This window comes from Balaenoptera musculus, chromosome 17 (genome assembly GCF_009873245.2).
Source record: "Balaenoptera musculus isolate JJ_BM4_2016_0621 chromosome 17, mBalMus1.pri.v3, whole genome shotgun sequence".
NCBI classification, from domain to species: Eukaryota; Metazoa; Chordata; class Mammalia; order Artiodactyla; family Balaenopteridae; genus Balaenoptera; species Balaenoptera musculus.
In genome coordinates, this window is record NC_045801.1 from 76,978,239 (window position 1) to 76,999,868 (window position 21,630).

Consider the following 21,630-nt stretch of genomic DNA (forward strand, 5'->3'; position numbering starts at 1 on the left):
AGAAAATGAGGCTGAGTCTTAGATCATGCTTCCACCAAGTTACCCCAACATCCTCCAAATATCTTAGCCAGAATCCAAGAACAGTAAGATTAGATAATTCAGATATACATTATTAAATACATTACTCTGAATATGTAAATAAATATATAAAAACATATGTATATATCTAAAAAAATAATATCTCCTCCCAAATGACCATGTGTTAGCAGAATAAACTTTGAAGCCTTTAAGGAAAATATTGTAGAAATGCTTGACAAAAAGGACACGCGTGTGACCATAGTTCCTCCAAGGGTTGGGCTGGTGAATGCATTTGTCTGACAGCCTGTGGTTTTCCTTCTGCACTGAACCTTACCCATCCCTGCCCCCCACCCCTCCATAGCTTTGCTGTGTGGCCAAATGACCCAGTGGCTATGGTCTCGCTGAGATGTATTTAGGCCCTTTTCTTTTACTAATTATTTCCCACTTTCTGCATTTTATGTCCTGAGATATTAAACATCATGTTTCAATTGGGAAAATGTTTGGTCTAGAAGGTCTAGTAAACTAGAATTTGATATTCAATTTTTCATAAAGTATAAATCGGTAAGAAACGTAGATAGTTCTTCAGTTAATAGAACTGAGAAGTGTTTGCATTATTTACATAAATCTAGACATTTTAAAGGTAAAAGTGAGTGATTTCCAAATCCTGCATGAAGTTTGCAGAAGTTAACAAATGGAATGTTAAGCTTCATTTACCACATTATCAGATTAAAACTGCTAATCATACGAATCTCAACCCGTAAATAATTTCAGTAATTAAATCAAGCCTTTGAGTTCTTCATCACACTCGAAAAGCACCAAGCTGCAAGTCTTTGCAATAGTCAACCATGGAAAATATAGCTATCACATTAAACTGACGTTTCAAAAAGTCCTTCAAGTCCAAAGCATGGAAGTTTCCAACATCAGTTTGTCTGACTGCATATCATATAGCACTTTTACCAGAAAGTATCTGCTTGGAAAAAAAGTTTCTCAGTTTGAAAAGTCACTGTCTGTGGCAATGCTTACCCTGCTTTACAAAGCAATGGTCCCGGAAAAGACTGGAAAATAATCACACTTGCTCTCCTCAATGAAAACACTACACTTCACCGTAAAGAAAAGGACGTTTTTAGTTCCGTTCCACAAATTCTCCGAGTTGTAGCAGAGTTAATGACTCATAATCATTTTGGTTTTTTAATCACAAAAATAACTACAAATAAAATTGAAAAGGACAATGGCATAGCAGAGTGTAGTCCCATATCAGTGCACTTGTGAGGAAGTTTCCTCATTTCACTTACACTTACTAAGTTATTTTAAACACCCCCCCCCAAAAAAAAAGAAAAACCCAAAAAGCAAAACTCTGGGATGTTAGCATTTAAATGCTTCAACACAAGGAATTCTTGTAGCTGTAAAGTATCACTTCAAAAAGCTATCAAAAACATATAAAACCCGGAGAAACGCATTCCTGAGCATATCACTTCATTATATTCCTAAATCCAGGCTGTGACGGTTCCAGTGATGACTTCCTCTGCCCAAAGGAACCATATTCCAGTTTGTACTCTAGTTTGTAAGTGGAAGTGGTATCTGTGTAAAGACTTGGTAGATCAGGTGACAAGCACCAAAGCAAGTCAATGAAGATGCCAAGTGTGGTCAAAGTTTTACAAGACACACCACCCTTTTCCAAGGGTTCTTAGTTATCCCAGAAAACAGCTGAGGGGATACTGCAGGATAATCAGAAAGGGCACCACTAGAGTAAGTCTGGGTCCCATAAAGTGTACTTACCGGTATTTGGAGATGGATATAAAAATAGATATAGATATATATAGTCCCCCCAAAAGACAAGTGTGTCCCTACTAAGCTCTTTACTTGAAGCACAGTACTTCTCCAGCGGTGAGAATTAAAACGTGGGTACTTCTGAACAGCAATAACTCCATCTAACTAGAATTAGCAATTTTTCTCAGGGAACAAAAGAAGCCATCCAAACTGCAACACACACCTCAAATTCAACATAGTTAAAAATGATTTTTAGAAGACGTGATAGGAATCCTCTCCTACTCACAGAAGCACGACCACTAAAAATGGGGGGGGGGGCGGGAAGGGGGGTGTAGCACATAAAGAGAGAAGCTGGTTGAACGGAGTGGGAAGACAGAAGGGCTGAGTGCTCAAAGCCACTCTGCTGCCTTTCCCTTGCTCCTCACACCCTAGGTTGTGATCACAAATTTAAAACCAAACCAAAACAAAACAAAAAGCCCGGAAGGAGGGTGACTAGGGTTACTACCACAGCAACTCGCAACGATTTTCTTGTGCAAAAGCAAAGCAGTGGGGATGCACGAGCAGCAGCCAATCTCCCGCTTCCCCCGGCCCCGATACGGTACCTCCAGATCTGCCCGAGCTGCAAGACGTGGACGAGTGACTGCAGGAGCCAGAGGCAGAAGGAGCAGGACGCAGACCTGCGCTGGCCGCTGGCCCGCGTGGCCCCGCTGCTGTTGCCGCCGCTGTTGGCGGCGGCGATGCTGCTCTTGCTGGCGTTGGACGCTTGTCTCTGCGGCGTGGAAGGGCGAGCCTCGCCTTCCGCGGCTGCAGACCCGCTGCCGACCGCCGTCTTACAGTCGGCTCCGGGCGGCGGGCAGCTGGCGGCGGCGGCGGCGGCGGCGGCGGCGCTGTCCTCGGTGCTGAAGTCGTGCGCAAACCAGCGGAAGCTGAACACTTGCACCGAGAGCGAGCCGAGCACCACGAAGAAGAGCGTGAGCCCGAACCACCAGCGCTGGCCGCGCAAGTAGTAGTCCACGGCGAGCCAGATGTCCGTGCCCACGTCCGCGAAGTACACGGCCACGGCGACCAGGATCCAGAGGCCGTCCCACAGCGAGTAGCGCCGCGGCTCCGTGCCCAGGCGCAGGCACAGCGCCGCCGAGCCCGCCCCGCCGCCGCCGCCGCCCGGGCCGCTCGAGCCCCCGGAGCCGCCGCTGCCGGCGCAGCAGCAGTAGCAGCGGCAGCAGCAGCGGCAGCACGAGCAGCCGCCGCCGCCGCCGCCGCCGTCCGGGCAGCAGCCGCCGCCCGCCGCCTCCTCGTCCTCGGCTCCCGACCCCGACGGCACGCCCGGAGCCAGTCCCTGCACCGAGCCCGAGTGGTCCGAGTTCTGCAGCGGGGTGAACGCCACGTCGCTGCTCTTCTTCATTTTCAGCCTCCCGTCTGACTTAGCGGCCATGATGCCTCCCAAGCGGAGAAGAGCCCTCCTTTATGTGACACCTTTCCCCGCTGTCTCCTCCTCCCGCCGCCGCCGCCTCGCCTCGCCCCGGCTTCCCTCCCCGGCGGCGCGGCTCCCCTCCTCCTGCTTCTGCTCCTGCGCCGGCTCGCCCGCCGCCCGCCGCCCGCCGGGCTGGGCGCTGGGCCGGGCTAGCGGCGCGCCCGGAGCCGGCAGGAGCGCCGCCTGGCTGCCTGCGCGGAGCCGAGCTGCTCGCGGCGCCCGGCGCGCGCCCCTGCCCGCCGCCCGCGCTCCTCGCCGTCCCGGCCCCGCGGCTGCCGCCCGAGCCGCCGCCGCCGCCAGCAGCAGCAGCAGCAGGAGCAGCGGCCGCCGCCGCGCTCCTCGGACCTGCACATTCCTCTCCTCCCCGCGCGCGCGCTCCCTCCGCCCGCGTCCTCTCCTCCACCAGCTGACTCCGAGGGAGAGGATGACCTCATCCCTTCTCTTCCAGCTGCCGCCGCTCCCACCCCGGCTCGGGAGGGGCGAGGGAGGAGGAGGGCCCCGGAGGAGGGGCCGGGACCGGGATGCGCGGCCGAGGCGGCTGGGGCGGACGGTCCAGGGCCCCGGCTCACGGGGTTTCGGGGACCGCTGGGGGGATGTGACCGACCCCGGGGGAGGGGCGCGCGGGCGCAGAGAGGAGGGGTCCCCGCGTCCGGCCAGCGCGGAGGTCGAAGGAGACTGGGGGACCGCGGGTGTGGCAGCGGCGGGGGTTGGGTGTGCAGCTGCGGCCGGCGAGGGTCGGGAGGCCGGGTTTAACTCGGACGCCGGGGCCCCGAAGGCCGGCAGCGGCAGTGGGTGTGCCCGGCCTGGGAGAGCTGTGGACGGAGAGGGCGGCAGGGCCCGCGAGGGCGCGGAGCGCGCAGCCGGGCGGCGGAGGACGGGCGGGCCCGCAGGGAGCCCCGAGCCCGCGCCCTCGGGGGAAGAAGCGCGCGGCCCGAAGGCTCCGGCTTCTCGCGTAGGCCGGGCGCCCGGGCTCGGGGAGGTGAGGAGGCGGCTCGGCCGCTCTCCGCTGCCCAGGCCCGCGCCGCGGGGTCGGTCCCCCGACGCGCGCCCCGCGGCCGGGAACCGGCCGGGCCCGGAGGAGCGGCGGCGGTGCGGGCCGCGTCCTCCCGCAGGCGGAAAGCGCAGCACCCCCGGCGGCGGCTCTGGGCGCCGCGGGCGGCGGGGCGGGGCCGGCAGCGGCGGGCGTCGGTGCCTTGGCCCGCGGGCCGGGAGTGGCGGAGCCGGGAGCTGACGCCGCCTCCCCGGCTCCAGACGAGAACTACCTGCTCTTAAAGCTGTAGGAGTCGCAGATCTGTGGAGTCCCGCAACTGCAGAAAGGACTCGAATAAATTAAACCTGTGATCGGAGTGGTTCCCCGAATCAGATATAAAGAGAATATGAAACATTTTGCGGATTGAAAAGATTCTTGAAAACCCCATAGGTATTGGATCCTTTTTTTTTTTTTTTTTTGGATAAGAAAACTTTGATTTGTCTCACTTAACTTTCGCAAATGTAAGAAACAAGGAGTGTAATTCTTAAATTGTACTGTGACTCACATGTTTTAAGCCCAGAGGGAAGTGAGGCAACACGTGTTGCACCGCCACGAGGAGCACCAGTGTGGTCTTCTATATCTGGAGGCAAACCCTGACACCCTCCCGCTTACTTGTAGACAGCAGGCTCAGTTCGAACTAGTATGTGTGTCATTCTTAATTAGAAGCATTATGAAGTGGAAGTGCACACGTTTCTCTGCATGTAGAAATAGCCGCCCCGGACGTCTTGTGCTACAGCTCACCCACTGTTTCAGCACCAACCTAATCAAAGTGGAATTTGCCCACCCCTGTCCTTTATTCTTACAGACCGGTGCCCTGGGCCCAGGCAGGCAGGAGGGTGTTGGGCCACAGAGCCCATAACCATTACCTGGTATGTACAGATCCCGTACTTCTAGCACAAGGCATGGCCAAGTGGTGAATGAGGGTCAGTGCAGGGCCACGGGAGCAAGTTAGATTGCCAAGCAAAAGGTGTATTTTAAATCTAGCTTTAAAATTGGACCCTCTTACTCAGTACTCTGTAGTGGCCTATATGGGAAAAGAATCTAACAAAGAGTGGATATGTGTATATGTATAACTGATTCACTTCGCTGTACACCTGAAACCGACACAACATTGTAAATCAACTCTACTCCAAAAAAATATGTATATATATTGGACCGTCTTGAAGTAGGACCATCCTTTTTTGGGAAAACACCCCGGTTCTTTTTCCCCAAGGTCCAAATCTAAGATTGCATCTCCAGGGCACTACAGCTGATCTTACTTTGTGCCAAACCACTGGGGAGAGGAATGATTCCTTAGGTAACTGAGTCCTAAGAGATAGGGTGTATTCTAGGTCAAGTGCAATGCCTTACATTGACCTGAAAAGGCTGCAGAGGACCTGGGGTTCTGGAGGCCTGGAGCTGCCTGAAGTTTCCCTTTGAGCAGGGATGTTTCTTACTCAGTTGTATCCTCTGCATCTAGCCCAGTGCCTGCACAGACTATTCGCTCAATAGATATTAGTCGAATGGATGCATGGATTTATAGCGAGAACATTCCACAACAGAAAGAACGCTACATTCCGTCCTAATGTTCCCATGGAAACAGGAATTATGAGACTTATCCTGCTAGGTTCTAAAAAAGAAATAACTAGTAATACTCTCCTTATTAGTATATTTATTCAAAACCGTTTAGACTTTTTTTTTGTTGTTTTTTAAGTTTCTGTCTGAACCATCTCCTGAAAGTGGCGGAAGTGGGAAAAGTACATGAGTAGGAGGTCAGAGAACAGGCATTCACATCCGGGCTCTGCTACCTATTGGTCCCATGATCCGGGCAAATTGCTTAATAAACAGGATTAATGAGGATTGGATGAGATAATGCATATTACTGCACTTTGTATACAATAGTGTTCTTAAGAGTTTCTAATCCCCTAAGTCTATTACTCACATCTCGGGATGCAGATTTTAAGATCACCTGCTCTATCATAACCACTGCATCTGTCAAGGCAGATGGACATATTGGCTAAAAGCTCAGAGTTTAGACTCAGACAGAGGTGTGCTTGGGCATAGTATTCAACCTCCATGGCCCTCACGTTCATCATTTGGAAAATAGGGATGTTAACAGTCTCTAGCATCCAGTGTTCTCGCCAGGAATAAATAGAATGATGCATGTAAACTGTTTGACACCGCGTCCTGCACACTCGATACACAACTTTCTGTTCATATTGTTCATGTTTCTTCCACCCCTTCATGTTTTCTGGTTTAACTTTAAAACTTTCTGTTTAGCTGGTCAACTCTCCCTAAAATAAGATTTCCTCAGAGCACAGAATCAGATGGTTTTTAATACAGATTCCTGGCCTATCAGTACTGTGATCGCCTTTCCTTCAGTGATCTTGTCTTCCATCCTATCTAAGAGATCCTTTCCCATTGTCGTAACTTAAACCATGTCGTCACTCAACAGCTTCGTAATCTCAAGTTCAAGCATCCCGCTTTCTGACTAATCTCTCATAAGCGGTCAGCTCAGTCCCTCAGGTTCCCTTGGCCTCGATTCTGCCAGGCTTTCACGTCCCTGAACCCCTTCACACCCTGACCTTTCTCCTCGCCCAGCTTAAATCCCGTGGTCAACCCCCATCCGCACTCCCTGGAACCCATCTTCATTTCTGCTGTCCCTCTTACTTGACCAAACACCGACGCTGCTTCAAGCCTTCTCTCCAGCGACTTCAGGCCTGAGCCTGTGCCACCGGCTGTGTCTGGAGAAACGGCAGCCTTGCTGACCGGCTCCCCTGGATGCGTGAGCACAAACCCGAAGGGGAGCCTGGGCCTGCTCGGCGATCACACCGCGCCCTCCCAGTCCTCTTGCTGTCCTACTCTTTTCCATTATTATTTCTTTTCTTCTTTTCCCTCCTCAAACTTTTCACACCTCCTTCTGCTTCCTTGCTTTCAGCTGATGACTCGGCTTCCCATCTCACCGAGAAAAATGAAGCAACCACAAGCGAACAGAGCCCACACACGAAGCTCTCGGCACCTCCCCTGCCCACCGACCAGCATCTGTACACATGTGCCCCTCCTCGACAAGGGGACCCCTCCACTTGCTTACCAGCTCCCATCCCCTCACTGCTCGAGAGCGCAATTCAACGCCAATTTCCACGACCATCAATTTCCCCTCTTGCTGGATTACCCTCGTCCCGTACAAATTTAAAAACCAACCTAACCAAAAAAACTAAAACTGAACAAAAAAAACTTCCTTTTGATTCCAATTTCCTTTCTAGCTACCACTGCAATTCTCTGAAACCTTTTACAACAAACTTCTTCTAGAGTTGCCTAACCTGGCTTTCTTCAATTCCCGTTCACCTGTCCTCTTGAACGCACTTGACTAAACCAACAAGCACTCCACTAAAACTGCTCTCACCAAGTCCGAGTCCATCTCTTTCCACTTTACTAAACATCTCAGCCCTCATCTCATGTGAACCCTTCAGCAGCATTTGACCTAGTTGATCACTCCCTGCTCATTGAAATATTTCCTTCGCTTGGCTTTCACTATACCACACACTCTTGTTTTTTTCCCTCTCTCAGAGCCTGCTTCTTGGCTAATTCTGGGCCTTTGCTAATTCTCTCTCGTTTCCTCTGTCTTTAAATAGGCTCAGTTCTCAAATCTTCCTCTATGTACCCTTGCTCTCTTGATAATTTCATGAAATCTTATGTTTTAAAATGCCACCCATATGCTGATGGCTCCCATATTTATTTCTCCAGCCTGGATATGTCCCCTTAACTTGCAGAATACACCCAACTGCTTTCTCAACATCTGTACTTGGATGCCTAATAGATATCTCAAATTTAAGTAGTCTGAACCTGAACTTCAGATCTTCCCCCCAAATCTGTTCCTCTTTCCTCTTTTCAGTTAATGACAACTCTGTCCTTTTAGTTTCTCAAGACAAAATGACGGAGTCATCCTTGACCACGTCTTTCTCTTAGACCCCATATCTAATCTGCCAATGAATACTTTTGGCTCTACCTTCAGAATCTATTTTTATTTGATCAGTTCTTACCATCTTCTCTGATGCCACTGTGATTTGATTCCCAGTTACCTGCCCCCTGGAGTTTTTGCCTCCTTACTGGTCTTCCTCTTTTCACCCTTCCACTTCTACAGTCAGCACAGCGGTCAGAAAGCTCCTTTTGAACAGCAAGCCAGATTACACTGCTCATCTACTCGCATCGGAATTGGCTACGTACTTGGGGGGCCCAGTGCAAAATGATGCTGCAGGACCCCAGCTGCGGGCAGGGGAGTCAGTCTCCCCTCCCACGGGCTTCTGCCCCCGCCCAGAGCAGACAAGCAGTTCCCAAGAGATCACAGCCCTCTTACTCCGTGGATCCTGGGGGGCGTGGGGGGTGAGAGGCCCCAATGAATGCACCTGGTGCTGCTACCCAAGGAGGGGGGGCATGGCCTTGCCTCACCCTGAAATGCCATGGGACACACCCCTGAGCCCTGCACTCCCCACTTCTAAGCCCGGGTGTCTGGGGATGGAGGACAGCAGTGATAAAGGGACAGGGGTGAGGGCACAGAGGGGAGGCCAGGCAGGGCTGGAGGATGAGGAGGTGTTGGGCGGGGAGTTGAGAAGCATCCTAGGGAGGCGGGACCCCTTGTGAGCTGAGGCTCCAAGCCCCTGGCACACGCTCCGTGGTCCCATCAGACTTCGCTCATGAAATGCAGTGTTGTGGTTTTTTTTTTTAGATTAATTTTCACTGGAGTAGAGTTGATTTACAATGTTGTGTTAGTTTCTGTGTACAGCAAAGTGAATCAGTTATACATATACTGTATCCACTCCTTTTTAGATGCTTTTCCCATATAGGTCATTACAGAGTATTTAGTAGAGTTCCCTGTGCTCTACAGTAGGTCCTTATTAGTTATCTAGTTTATAGAGTAGTGTGTTTTTTCTCCAAAACTATAAAGACTCTTGAAGCATTTAAAATACAACAGAAACACGACTCGTTTTCCATTTTAGAGTGACCATTCTGGTAGCAGAGTGGAGAAGTAAGGGACCTTGTGCAAGACCCTTGGTGGTTTGTGATGGTCCACCAGCCCTCCACGTCCACTCTGTGCCCAGAGCCGAATGCCGTGTCTGACACATTAGCAGGCATTTGATAAATATTCTGGAACAGGTTTTCCAGACAAACAGTCTATGCCTCTTCTGATGACATTAGAACTACAACCGTGGCTTTCAAAAGGGCAGAGCTGCAAAACCATAGAGACTTCTGAAATGCTAAAAGAATCAACAAAAAATGGGCTTTTAAACAAAATTTAGAGCAAAGCTAAGGAATGTAAATATTAGAAGGCAGTTGGAGAAAGAGCAGATGAGTGCTGAGGGATACAATTACCAAAAATGGTGAGAGGAATTTAGAGGGTTGAATTGCCTAAATATTTTAATTTCCAAATTGGCATGGCAACCCGAGCTGAGTAAAAGAAATAGAATGGGATGCAATTTAGGGTCTGGAATGAAGTGTCTCCAAAGCTGGGAACACAAGCTTAGATTTGATGCAGAAAGAAAGAGGGGGCCCTGGGTTTCTTTCTATATTTTATAATAGCCTCTGACTGGGAAGTGTGTTTTGTTTCTGAAGTATGTTAGTAGTCATTTAGGTCTTAAAACGCATTTGCCCATAAGCACAAAATGGTAAATGGTGATTAAGTTCCCAAGCCAGCCAATAAAAACCTACTTAACTCTGACATAGCTGAAATGTACATTTGCAATAAAAAAGCAGAAAATACATCATTTCCATACAAGCACTTAGACAAAATTTTCAAAATACTATACTATTGAATAAGAAAGAGTTTTATTTGTATTAGATACTGGTGCTTGAGAGGAAAACAGGAGAATTTGAAAGTATAGGCACCCCTTCAGAAGAAGGAGCTAAACTCCTCCCCCCACCCTTCTCCCTGAATATAACCGGCACTTAGTGACTTGCTGTCAAATAATAGAGACCAGGAAGAGAAGGGGAGTAATTTTGTAGTGGAGAAGTCTGGGAACATCCTGTTGGCCGGGTGATCTAGGTCAACATCAGCTGAGATAAGTCATGGCCACAGCAGAGACTCCTGATAAGATGAGAGGAGGACACTTCTTCTCTGTGGTCTTCTTCCCCAAAACCTACAAGGTTTCCTATATGGAAAAAATCAGGCAAATCCCAACTGAGAGGCATTCTACAAAATACCTGACCAGTTCTCTCCTAAACCATCAAGGTCATCAAAAACAAGGAAAGTGAAAAACTGCACAGCCAAGAGGAGCCTAAGGAGACATGATGACTAAATGTGATGTAGAAAACTATTACATATAGAATGGATAAACAACAAGGTCCTGCTGCATAGCACAGAGAATTATATTCAATATCTGGTGATAAGCCATAATGGAAGACAATATGAAAAAGAATATGTGTATAACTGAGTCACTTTGCTATACACCAGAAACTAATCCAACATTGTAAATCAACTATACTTCAATTAAAAAAGTAAAATAAAATAATATGTTTCCCATAAAAATAAATAAATGTGATGTGGAATCCTGGATGGGATCCTGGAATAGACATTAGGGATGCACCAGTGTAATTAGAATAAAATCCAGAGTTTGGTTAATAGTAATGAATCAATGATGGTTTTTTAGTTGCAACAAATGTAAACACACTAATGTAAGATGTTAATAAGAAGGAAAACAGTGTCTCACCTCTGTACGTATAGGAACTCTCAGGGCCATCTTTGTAACTTTTCTGTAAATTTGAAACTATTCTAAAATTAAGTTTATTGAAAAAAATCAGTACTTTGAAAAGGTTAAGAAAATGGGTAAAGTTAAAGGCAAGAATGGTCAATAAAAAGAGAAAACAAAAAAGTACCAATATCAGGTGTGAAAGAGGGAACATCACTTCAAAGTCTAGACATTAAAAGGATAATAAGACATGTAACTACCATATGGCCTAGCAATTGTAGTCCTGGGCATTTATCCCAGAGAAGTGAAAATTTATGTTCACACAAAAAGGAATCTTCCTGGAAGCTTTATTCATAATAGCCCCAAAATGGAAACAATCCAGACATCTTTCAATGGGTAAATGGCTAAACAAATCAGGGCATATCCACATCATGGAATACCACTCAGCAGTTAAAAGACACAAACTGGTAATATGGGCAACAACTTGGGTAAATCTCCAGAGAATTATGCTGAGTGAAAAAAGCCAGTCCCAAGAGAATGCATGCTATGGGATTCCCTTTATATAACATTCTTCAAATGACGAAATTTAGAAATGGAGGAAAGAAGAGTGGTTGCCAGGGGTTAAGGATGGAGATGATGGCTATATAAAGAGCCTCTGGTGATGGAACTGTTCTGTATCTTGACCAAGGTGGTGACTACATGAACCTACACAGGTGATAAACCAACCAGGACTGAACACATGCACACAGATAGTAAGGGGTGATATGAACAACTTTAGGCCAATAAATTTAACAACTTAGAAGAACAAATGAGAGCTTTATAAAGATATTGAAGGAGGCCCTCCCACTTTCAAGCACATTAGAAGCTGATGGCAAGGGTTCTTTATTCTAAATTTATCTCAAGACTTAGAGTCTTCCTTCCCTTTGATGCAGATACATCACTAGCATTTTTAACTTTAGGGCTTTGGGGATGTAGAGGGTAATAAAGACAATTCGTGTGAGACAAGGGAGAGGAAATCAGGAAGAAGGGAGGCAGACGTTTTGTGAGAGATCAGTTGGAATTTGGAAGAGGATTGCGAGGAGAAATAGAAAGAACAAAAATGTCCTAATAACGAGATGAACTTGCAAGATTGCACAAAATGGGGGACAAAATTCCCTGGTGGCCTAGTGGTTAGGATTCCAGACTTTCACTGCTGTGGCCTGGGTTTAATCCCTGGTCGGGGAACTGAGGTCCCACAAGCTGCACAGTGTGTCCCTTCCCCACCAAAAAAAAAAAAGATTGCACAAAATGAGGCAAAAAGGAGTCAATACACCATGACACAGCCAGTCCAGGATAAGCTTGGGTGCAGAGGATGCGCCAGACAGGACGTAACCTTAGGCAAAGGCTTCACCTCTCTGCTCCTGGATGGATGCTCCTTTGCAAGATGAGAGCATGGTACCAGTCAGGAGTCCATTATTCCAGGTGTGCACATGTGCCCGGAGGGCAGACAAAGGATGGACCATGGCAGGAGACAATGGTGAGGAATAGAGCCAAGCGCAGGTTGCCAGGTGACTGACCCCACCTGAGGAGGGGAAGCCCAATGGGAAGGCTGGGAGGCTGGGGCCGAAGGAGCAGTGGTGGGCACCACGCCACCTGTGTGGGCAGGATCCATCGTAAGCCATGCCTTTAGAGACAATTTTTCCCCCCATATTGTAGTGGCTTGAATAGTGTCCCCTCAAAATTCACATCCACTTGGAACCTCAGAATATGACCTTATTTGGAAATAGGGTCTTTGTAGATGCAATTAAGATTGGGATTAAATCATCCTGGAGTAAGGTGGGCCCTCAATCCAATGAGAGTATCCCTATAAGAGACAGAAAAGGAGGCACAGAGGAAAAGGTAATGTGAAGGCAAAAGCAGAGGTTAGAGTAACGTGGCCACAAGCCAAGGATCACCAGGAGCCACCAGAAGCTGGAAGAGGCAAGAAAAGGAGCTCCCCTAAGTCTTCTGAGGGGGCAGAGCCCTGCCAACACCTTGATTTCAGACTTCTGTCCTCCAGAACTATAAGAGAGTTAATTTTCTATTATTTTAAGCCACCCAGTTTGTGGTAAATTGTTACAGAAGCTCTAGAGAAGCAATACACACATCTACCAAAAATACACAAGGAGGAGGTCATAACGATGTAATTTTATGACTACCTGCCCATTTGAGCTCTTGTGGATTTGTTTCCAGTCCACCATTTTGGTGACGTGTCAGAAACTGGAATCCTCTTTTAACCTCTCGCATTTATTGCCCCACACCATTGTTTCTCTGACGTACTTTTGACCAGACATGTTTTGGCATGTTTGCAAAGGAAAGGGAAAGCCAAGCTGGAAAAAGAAGGAAGAAATAGAGTAAAAATCAAAAGAAAACTATTATTTTAATAAAAGGAGGGAGTGGGTGTGTGTCTGCATGTGTATGTTGCATTCTGATATCACTGTACCCAAATCGTAGGTCATACAAACAAACTGGAAATAAATTGACTTCCTTGTTACACAGGTTTATAGATGAAAGATACACTTTCAGAGCCAACCATATTAGTAATATAGTATCTTTATTTTATCTAGTAATAAGCCTTTCCAATCTTTTTTCCAGGTCTTTTAATGTTAGGAAAATTTTTATAAATTTTTATATGAAGTAATTCCTACTTACGTTTTATAGAAATGGTAAGAAGTCACATTCTTTTTTTTTAAAATTTATTTATTTAATTTATTTACTTTGGGCTGCATTGGGTCTTCGTTGCTGCTCACAGGCTTTTCTCTAGTTGTGGCGAGCGGGGGCTACTCTTCGTTGCGGTGTGCGGGCTTCTCATTGAGGTGGCTTCTCTTGTTGCACAGCATGGGCTCTAGACGCGCGGGCTTCAGTAGTTGTGGCACATGGGCTCAGTAGTTGTGGCTCATGGGCTCTAGAGTGCAGGCTCAGTAGTTGTGGCACACGGGCTTAGTTGCTCCGTGGCATGTGGGATCTTCCCAGACCAGGGCTCGAACCCGTGTCCCCTGCATTGGCAGGCTGATTCTTAACCACTGCGCCACCAGGGAAGCCCAGAAGTCACATTCTTATTGGAAGTAATTTTGTATAAAAAAGTAACATGTATGATAGAATTTGATGATCAACTAAAGAGAAGCATTATGGTCCTTCTTTAATACATTTATAGACTTTGTTCATATGTTTTTAATGTACCTTTCCCTGTCCTTCTCCCTCTCTCTTTGCCTTTCTGTTTTTCTCTTTTTGCACCTTCAGAAAATCCAGTGAAGTTATCTGCAGTGCTGTTCACCTGGATCAGTGGGAGTAATACTTTGTTTTGAAGTTTTGTCTCCCAGAGGACAAAAAAGTTTTGTCTTCCCTGGCAGTCCAGTGGTTAAGACTCCTGCACTTCCAATGCAGGGGGCTCAGGTTGGGGAACTAAGATCCCACATGCCATGTGGTAAAAAGAAAAAAAAAGTGAAGTTTTGTCTTCTAATTGTCCTGGATACCAAGTAAAATTATCTCTGAACTCCAACAATAATTTCTTTTATAGAGAAGTTATTAAAATACAAAAGAAATAAGAAATTAATAACATTATTGTTAAAATAAATAAGAGCATTTTAAATAGAAATACGAAAGTGTAATTTTTTTTAACACCTTTATAGGAGTATAATTGCTTTACAATGGTGTGTTAGTTTCTGCTTTATAACAAAGTGAATCAGCTATACATATACATACATCTCCTCCCTCTTGCGTCTCCCTGCCACCCTCCCTATCCCACCCCCCCAGGTGGTCACAAAGCACCGAGCTGATCTCCCTGTGCTATAAGGCTGCTTCCCACTAGCTATCTATTTTACATTTGGTAGTGTATATATGTCCATGCTACTCTCTCACTTCGTCCCAGCTTACCCTTCCCCCTCCCCATATCCTCAAGTCCTTCCTCTACGTCTGCGTCTTTATTCCTGTCCTGCCCCTAGGTTCTTCACAACCTTTTTTTTTTTTTTTAGATTCCATATATGTGTGTTAGCCTACAGTATTTGCTTTTCTCTTTCTGACTTACTTCACTCTGTATGACAGACTCTAGGTCCATCCACCTCACTACAAATAACTCAATTTTGTTTCTTTTTATAGCTGAGTAATATTCCATTGTATATATGTGCCACATCTTCTTTATCCATTCATCTGTCGATGGACACTTAGGTTGCTTCCATGTCCTGACTATTGTAAATAGTGCTGCAATGAACATTGTGGTACATGACTCCAAAAATGTAATTTTGATGAAGAAGCGACATCAATGGTTTTTTAAAAGGATACTGATTTTGAAATAAGCCAGTAGGTTGACTCTAACTCTCATTTATGATTAAACAAAAACACAGATCAATTGAATGCAAATTCAACAAGATAATCTCCTTAAAATTCTTTTTTCTGCTTTTTGAGGTCTGTCACTGCTCTGCATTGTTCTGAACATGCAGAAGCTTAAGTTTCCTAATCAAGAGGCAGTGTGGTGAGACTGAAGTGTCTGTACCAGGAGACAGGAAAGCTGGGTGTTACATGCCGTATATGCCAGGATCCTCTTTTCTGTGGCATTTGAGGCTCCTGGTCAATAGAGAGTGAAACGGATACCGGTTTTGGGTCACGGAACCATAGGAGAGTATTGCGATGTGATTCTTCTAGCCAACATCACAGGGACAAGGTTTTGAGTCTTCAACCTCACTCAAGTCAGTATTTTGGCCAAAGCTTATATGCCAGAAAGACCTTCTCCCCTCACAGTATTTCCAAATCCTTTCCTCGGTTTCCTCTTTCTTTGCCCTCCCTGCGGTGGTCTCCCATCACCACACCCCAGAACCAGCAGCTAGGACACTGTTAGGAGAAATCCCAAGTGTAGCTTTTACTGCCAAGTCTGCTTTGGAGTTTCATCCCATATTCTCCTGAGTTCTTATCACCACATGCCCAGAGCACGGCGATGTTGCCAGTGGATCTGGGTTTATTGCACACTTTGGAACCAAGAGAAGTTCCCTTAGACGTCTCACCCCTTGATCCCATACTCAGCATCAAAAAGTCGTACAAAACCCAAACGTGTAAAAGCAAAGACTTGTGCCTTCTTGCGACTTACAACAAAGGGCGATACAGGTTATCAACAGTTGGTCCTACTTCATAAAGAAGGAAATACAGGAAAATGAAAGGCTAGCTGGTGCCCAGTGATAAAGAGCCGAGGGAATAAGTAGTAACCAAAGCATCTGTGAGCGCCACATCACAAAGCCAAGCCATAAGGTCCAGATCGAAGCTCTCTCTTTACTAGTCCCCTCTCTGTCACTTGTTAGCTGGTTAACTTGGACATGCCCTCTAGCCCTGTGGGTCTTCGTTTATGTGACCACATGAAGGTACACTCCATGTTCTGTGGACCCCATGCTTCCTATTCATGCAGCACCCACTCCAGGGGATTAGGTGCAGCAGCTCTGCCTTCTAGGCTCTATTATTTCTAGAGACGGGCATCTTTCTTGACTGACCATGAGCAGATCACAAGGACCAAGGTTGGTGTGAACTTTTAAAATCGATTACTTCACTAATTCAAGAAACCTTGGTAGAACACTGTCTAAGTGTCTCAAGTGGTGATCTGCGTATCGGTCTGCAGGAAGTGAGCACAGTGGTGCCTTAAGTGAGTCTCCACTTTGGGGTCCAACTGGCCGTGACTTCATGCTGGGCTGGAATTCATGGTGTTTACCCTTGGGAATGCTGCTTCTCGGAACAACATTCTCTGAGCTTCAGTTTCCTCACCTGAAAAGAAACTGGAGATATTATATATTATTCATGTGATGGCTGTGAAACTGCTGTAAAAATTAGAGAAAATATCAACAATTTTGGACAGTACTTTGATATATATATTTATAGACAATAAACCCAGCACCTCGTAGAGAAGATGTGAAGATGTCATACCTTCAAAAAGTCCAGTGTGGCAAACCGACACAAATACTAGTAATATTGTATGAAAAGTATATTAGCAACACGTACACAATAGAATAAGGATTCAAAGTTGTGTATAATTAACCCTCTGGAGTCAGGATGGTTTTGCAGAGAAGATGATGTTTGATGAGGATCCCTAAAGAATTAGTAGGAATTCCTCAGGCAAGCAGAGTGGGGAATGTATTCCATGCAGAGTAAGAAGCATTTGAGAATAAAGAGGCATGTTTACTGAACTATATGTGATAATATTTCACAAGGAGGCACATGGGTACCTAGGGACAGGAGAATTTTCAAAACCATGAGTCCAGATGGAATATACCCAAGATGGCTGGTGAAAAATGGATCCACAGAAATCTGAATTGTTGCAATATAAATGTTTCTGGTATTGTTATGAGCAGATTCTATCCCACAGCACCTGACCTCTGCTACCCTTAATCCTCCTCTGGATTGGATCCCTGGGCTTCCATCGTTCACAGGGAGCAGAGACAGCAGATCCCATAGTGCCCAGAGACTCTGTGCTCCCCTCCCCTCTCCTCCTCCTGAATCCTTCTGCACTGGGAGCTCCTTCTGAAGTTTGAGAGAGGACTGGGTACTGTTCCAGCTGCTGCCCATCTCCTTTTTCCTAATTATGTTTCCAAGTTCCTTGAGGAAGAGCATTACAGCAATCCGAGGTGAGTCATGCATGCCTCAGAAAATGCGAAGGTGGGAAGGCGGTGGAAACAGAAACTCCCCATTGTTTGTCTAATAAAACTGGAAGTAATTGCAAAACCCAGTGGCCTTACATTTCAACTTAACTTCTTCATAAATTAGATGTAGATTTAAATTGTTTTTAATGATTCTGATAAAAAAGATATGACTAAACATAAAAATTAAAATGGGCAATGCTGGAGTAATTCTCTTTTCTCTCACACTGTACTTTCCAAACAAAAACCAAATCAAACCAAACAAACAAATAAACAAAACCACCCAGCCACACTCAGCCAGGATTATAATAGGTATTTAATGTTTCTGCTGCTTCCAAAATGCTCTAGCGTATGTTACAGATAAATTGTGGAAATATAATAAACCACCTGTCAGGAAGAATGAAGGTGTGATAATCTTTTAATAAACAATCTCAGGAGAATTTGAATTCAGTTGAATTAAATTGAATCACGACACTTTTTAAAAGGTGATAATAAGCAGACATTTGTTAGTAAAACATCCACCGAAATATACAGATATTATCTTGAACAATGGGGAAATGCCAAGGACTTACATAGATATATTAGAAATGTACAAAGGATTAATGTGAATAATTAAATTAAATAGCATAAAAAGCCTAGTAAAATAATTTCTCTACTCAAATGCAGCTTTTATTTTCTAAATTTACAAAGGTTAGATCTCATTCTGATTCATATAGGAACAAGAACAAAGAGAATTGTGGTCTCCCCTAAAATAACTCTCAGGAGGCAGATTCCAATGAGAAATGTGGTTCAGGTAAACTTGCTAGGGATACATGATGGAGGCCGTGTGGAATGCCCAACCTTTACAGCCTCCCAAGAACTTGAAAGCCTTGGGGATGATGACTGAACAAATGTCACATCATGTATTCAACTCAAGTATGTTTCTGAATAGGCAAGTTATAAACCACACCATGTGTTTCATTCACAGATGGTCTGGTTCTTGTTGAGCCCTGGTGTCACTGAGTCCAAGGGCATGAAGGTCAGTCCGACTTTGCTCTTCAAAAGGTAAGATTAGGTTTCCTGCTTTTCAGAACTTGGGGAAGTCAACTGACTTCTCTGAATCAAGAAAAGGGGGAGTCTACAACTTTTTCCTAGGTGACAAGTATAGGTACAAGAGATACTTTATGGTGAGGAAGAGGATCTGGCCAGGGTGGAGGTGAAGGAAGTCGAGACTTGTCACTGCTATGGTATTAGGATCAAAGAAACAGAGATAAGCTCTAGACTCCTCAATCTTGTGTTGCACTTGAACCCTGAAAATAACCCTGTTGATAATCAAAATTAGCTGAAGCCCTAGAGCTACCTGGTTGTACCAAAGTGTTCTTGCCAAATCATCCTTGGGGATAGTTATAGTTCCAAGTGTGTTGAAAAATAGGTATAAAGACCTGTAAGAGATGAGGAATGTAGAAAAAAGGACCATGATCTTAACTCAGAAACAATGGATCAATGACCACGCAGCTAGCTGTTAATCAGAGTCCCCTGGGGGTACCAGAGAGAATTTCTCACGCTTGGCCACCAATGAAAGGGCATGTCAGCTCTTAGAATATGATTTAGCTATGGTCATGCTTTTCAAATAAGTAAACTATTCAGGTGAAACCAATGAGTGAAAAGAACTTGTAAGGATTTAAAAACAAAAAACTCAGATGCACAACTTAGCTTGTTGTACAGAAAGCACACTAAGCAATAACTAAAGGCACCCACGCCATACAAACAATTATTGACATAATTTTACCATTCAGAAACCTTGAGTAGTGTTCACTTTTTATTATATCAGTAACAACTGTAATACATCCAAAGTGGATGTATTCAAGTGTGTATTGTTGGAGAAAACTCAACTGAACAAAACTCCATGTTTTACGGCATCCTACGCATCATCTAAATGTTATAGACAGTAGTGGCAATAACTTTCTTATAGAGAAATGATGGCCAAAGGAGACAAGGTCAAAGTTATTAGAATTAACTCAATAAATACTTGTTGGTATAAAAAAACTTTTTAATTCTTCTATAGATCTGTTTACCCTAAGGAATTTTAAATTGTCCTACTTGTTTCCTGACTTAGATGAACTTTTTGGACTGATTTATTTCCTAATAATGTTTTGTCGTTAAACATATACACACGTCTGTGCCTATCTATCTACCTACCTACCTACCCATATTAAATGTCTATATGAAGTGTTAGAAAGTTGAGAAAACAAAAAGAGAAATATCCCTTTTCTTTGTTAAAATACCTCATTCTTCAGTGTGTGCTTCCTGTTCTCTTTTCAAATACGTCCTTTCTAGTTATTTACTCAGTTGATTTCCCCAACACTTCATTCATATGAGCAACTTGGAAGTTACTCTCCATTTTGAAAGGCTGGAACTATAATCCCCAAGGACAATCTCTAAAATCAGAGAGTAATGTTGCTACCCTCACTACTTGATCGTATTTGAGTGAGTTTTAAGGTGAAAACACATTTCCCACGTTGTCAATCCATAATGGATGGGCACACTGATCAAATAGACAGGTGTGTCAAAGAAGCAACACAGCCACTAATGGAAAGTATTCTTTATTAGTAACAGAAAACAAATAGATTAGGCAGGGCTTATTTACACATGAAAATCAAATACGATATGGAAGAGAATTAATATGACCCACAATTAATGAAAGGCACAGTAATTAAGCAGAGCACATAGCTGGTGACAACGAAGAGGTTTAGTATAATGAATACTGATGCTAAGTAACCAGATTATACTCTCGGGGTTGGAGTTAAAATCCATTCCCGGCCCTACTGCAGCAGTACAAAAGGAAATTCTATTTCTGAAGAACTATTATTATGTCATTATTTGTCTGCTTGGATCCTCTCAGAAATCACTTGAATTATTACTTATTAGGACACAGAGAAACAAAGATCAACTTCCAGGAAGACCCTGTGGTTTTCTGTTGAGAGAAAGCTTTCAGCCTATGGAAGATGGTCAGTCAATAATCACTCCTGAATCTGATTTTTCAGAACAAAAAGTTTTCATCTCAAATTTGAAATTAGTGTTATTACAACATATAGACTTTATATTAAGCAAATGACTGCTGTGAAAACAGGACAGGTCAGGACAAACGTTTGGTCTATAGGGAAAAATCAAGAGAGCTTAGGCAGTTGCAGAGTCTGCGTCTGATATTTGAAAGTTCAGGTATATTTTTCTAGTTAATTTTCTCCAACCCCTACACTTTTTATTTCTGATCATAGCAAGAGGCAGATGCCAAATCTTATGAGAAAGGCTGTTCACAGGGTATTTCTAGCCTGTCTGAAAATAGGAAGTGCTAGAAATTTCATAGGAAAGTCACTTCTTGTTAGCTTTCTGATTCAATTTTTACAGACCAAACTGACTTGGATAATTCAAGCCTGGAAGAAACAATAAAATCATAATTATTACCAAAGGTAGTGACAACCTACATGAGGAGACAATGGAGTGTAATAAAAGAGCACTGCACCATGCATCAGGAAACCAGGAATTCTTTTTCTAACTCTGAAATTGACCATGAGACCTTGGACAAATCACCTAACTTCCTTTAGGCTCAATTTTGTAATCTTTAAGATGAGGAAGTCAGACTATGTCAGTAGTTCCTATATTTAACTGTGTAATAGTTTCTTCAAAATAAATATATTGTGGACATCAAATAATAAAGACATAAAAAATGGAGGTGCTCTTTTAGAAGAGAGGGCAGTGGTCACATAGTATGTGTTCAATAAATCCTTGTTGACTGATTCTCAGACCCCTTCAAGAGGCAGACGAACTCCACAAAGCACTTGGTTAAGTTACTTCTGAAATTTTGAATAAAGAGTTCAGGCCTTTCTGACATAGAAAGTTCCAAAGAGAAAGAGTGAGGGCCCTAGGAAGACTACCACCAATAGGAATAGTTGTGTGGCTCTTTCTTACATATCTGGAAGGTTGCATTCGTTGGCGTGCTTTGGTTGCAGGAAATAGAAGGCATGATACAAACTAGTTTGAGCAAAACTGGTAATATATTGATTCATGTAAATATTGATAGTA

The 21,630-nt window shown here is 44.7% G+C and overlaps 2 protein-coding genes across 2 annotated transcripts in view; both read right to left on the reverse strand.

Annotated features, from left to right (window-relative positions):
- The window catches only part of XKR4 (XK related 4), a 350,114-nt gene extending 346,897 nt beyond the window's left edge, over window positions 1-3,217 (reverse strand). The window contains exon 1 of the mRNA XM_036830896.1: window positions 2,388-3,217. Coding sequence (XP_036686791.1) covers window positions 2,388-3,217 — 830 coding nt within the window. The remainder of the gene's footprint in view (window positions 1-2,387) is intronic.
- Window positions 3,218-6,779: 3,562 nt separating this feature from the next.
- The window catches only part of LOC118883371 (signal peptidase complex subunit 2-like), a 40,462-nt gene continuing 25,611 nt past the window's right edge, over window positions 6,780-21,630 (reverse strand). The window contains 1 exon segment of the mRNA XM_036830089.1: window positions 6,780-7,042. Within this exon segment, the coding sequence (XP_036685984.1) occupies window positions 6,780-7,042 (263 nt within the window).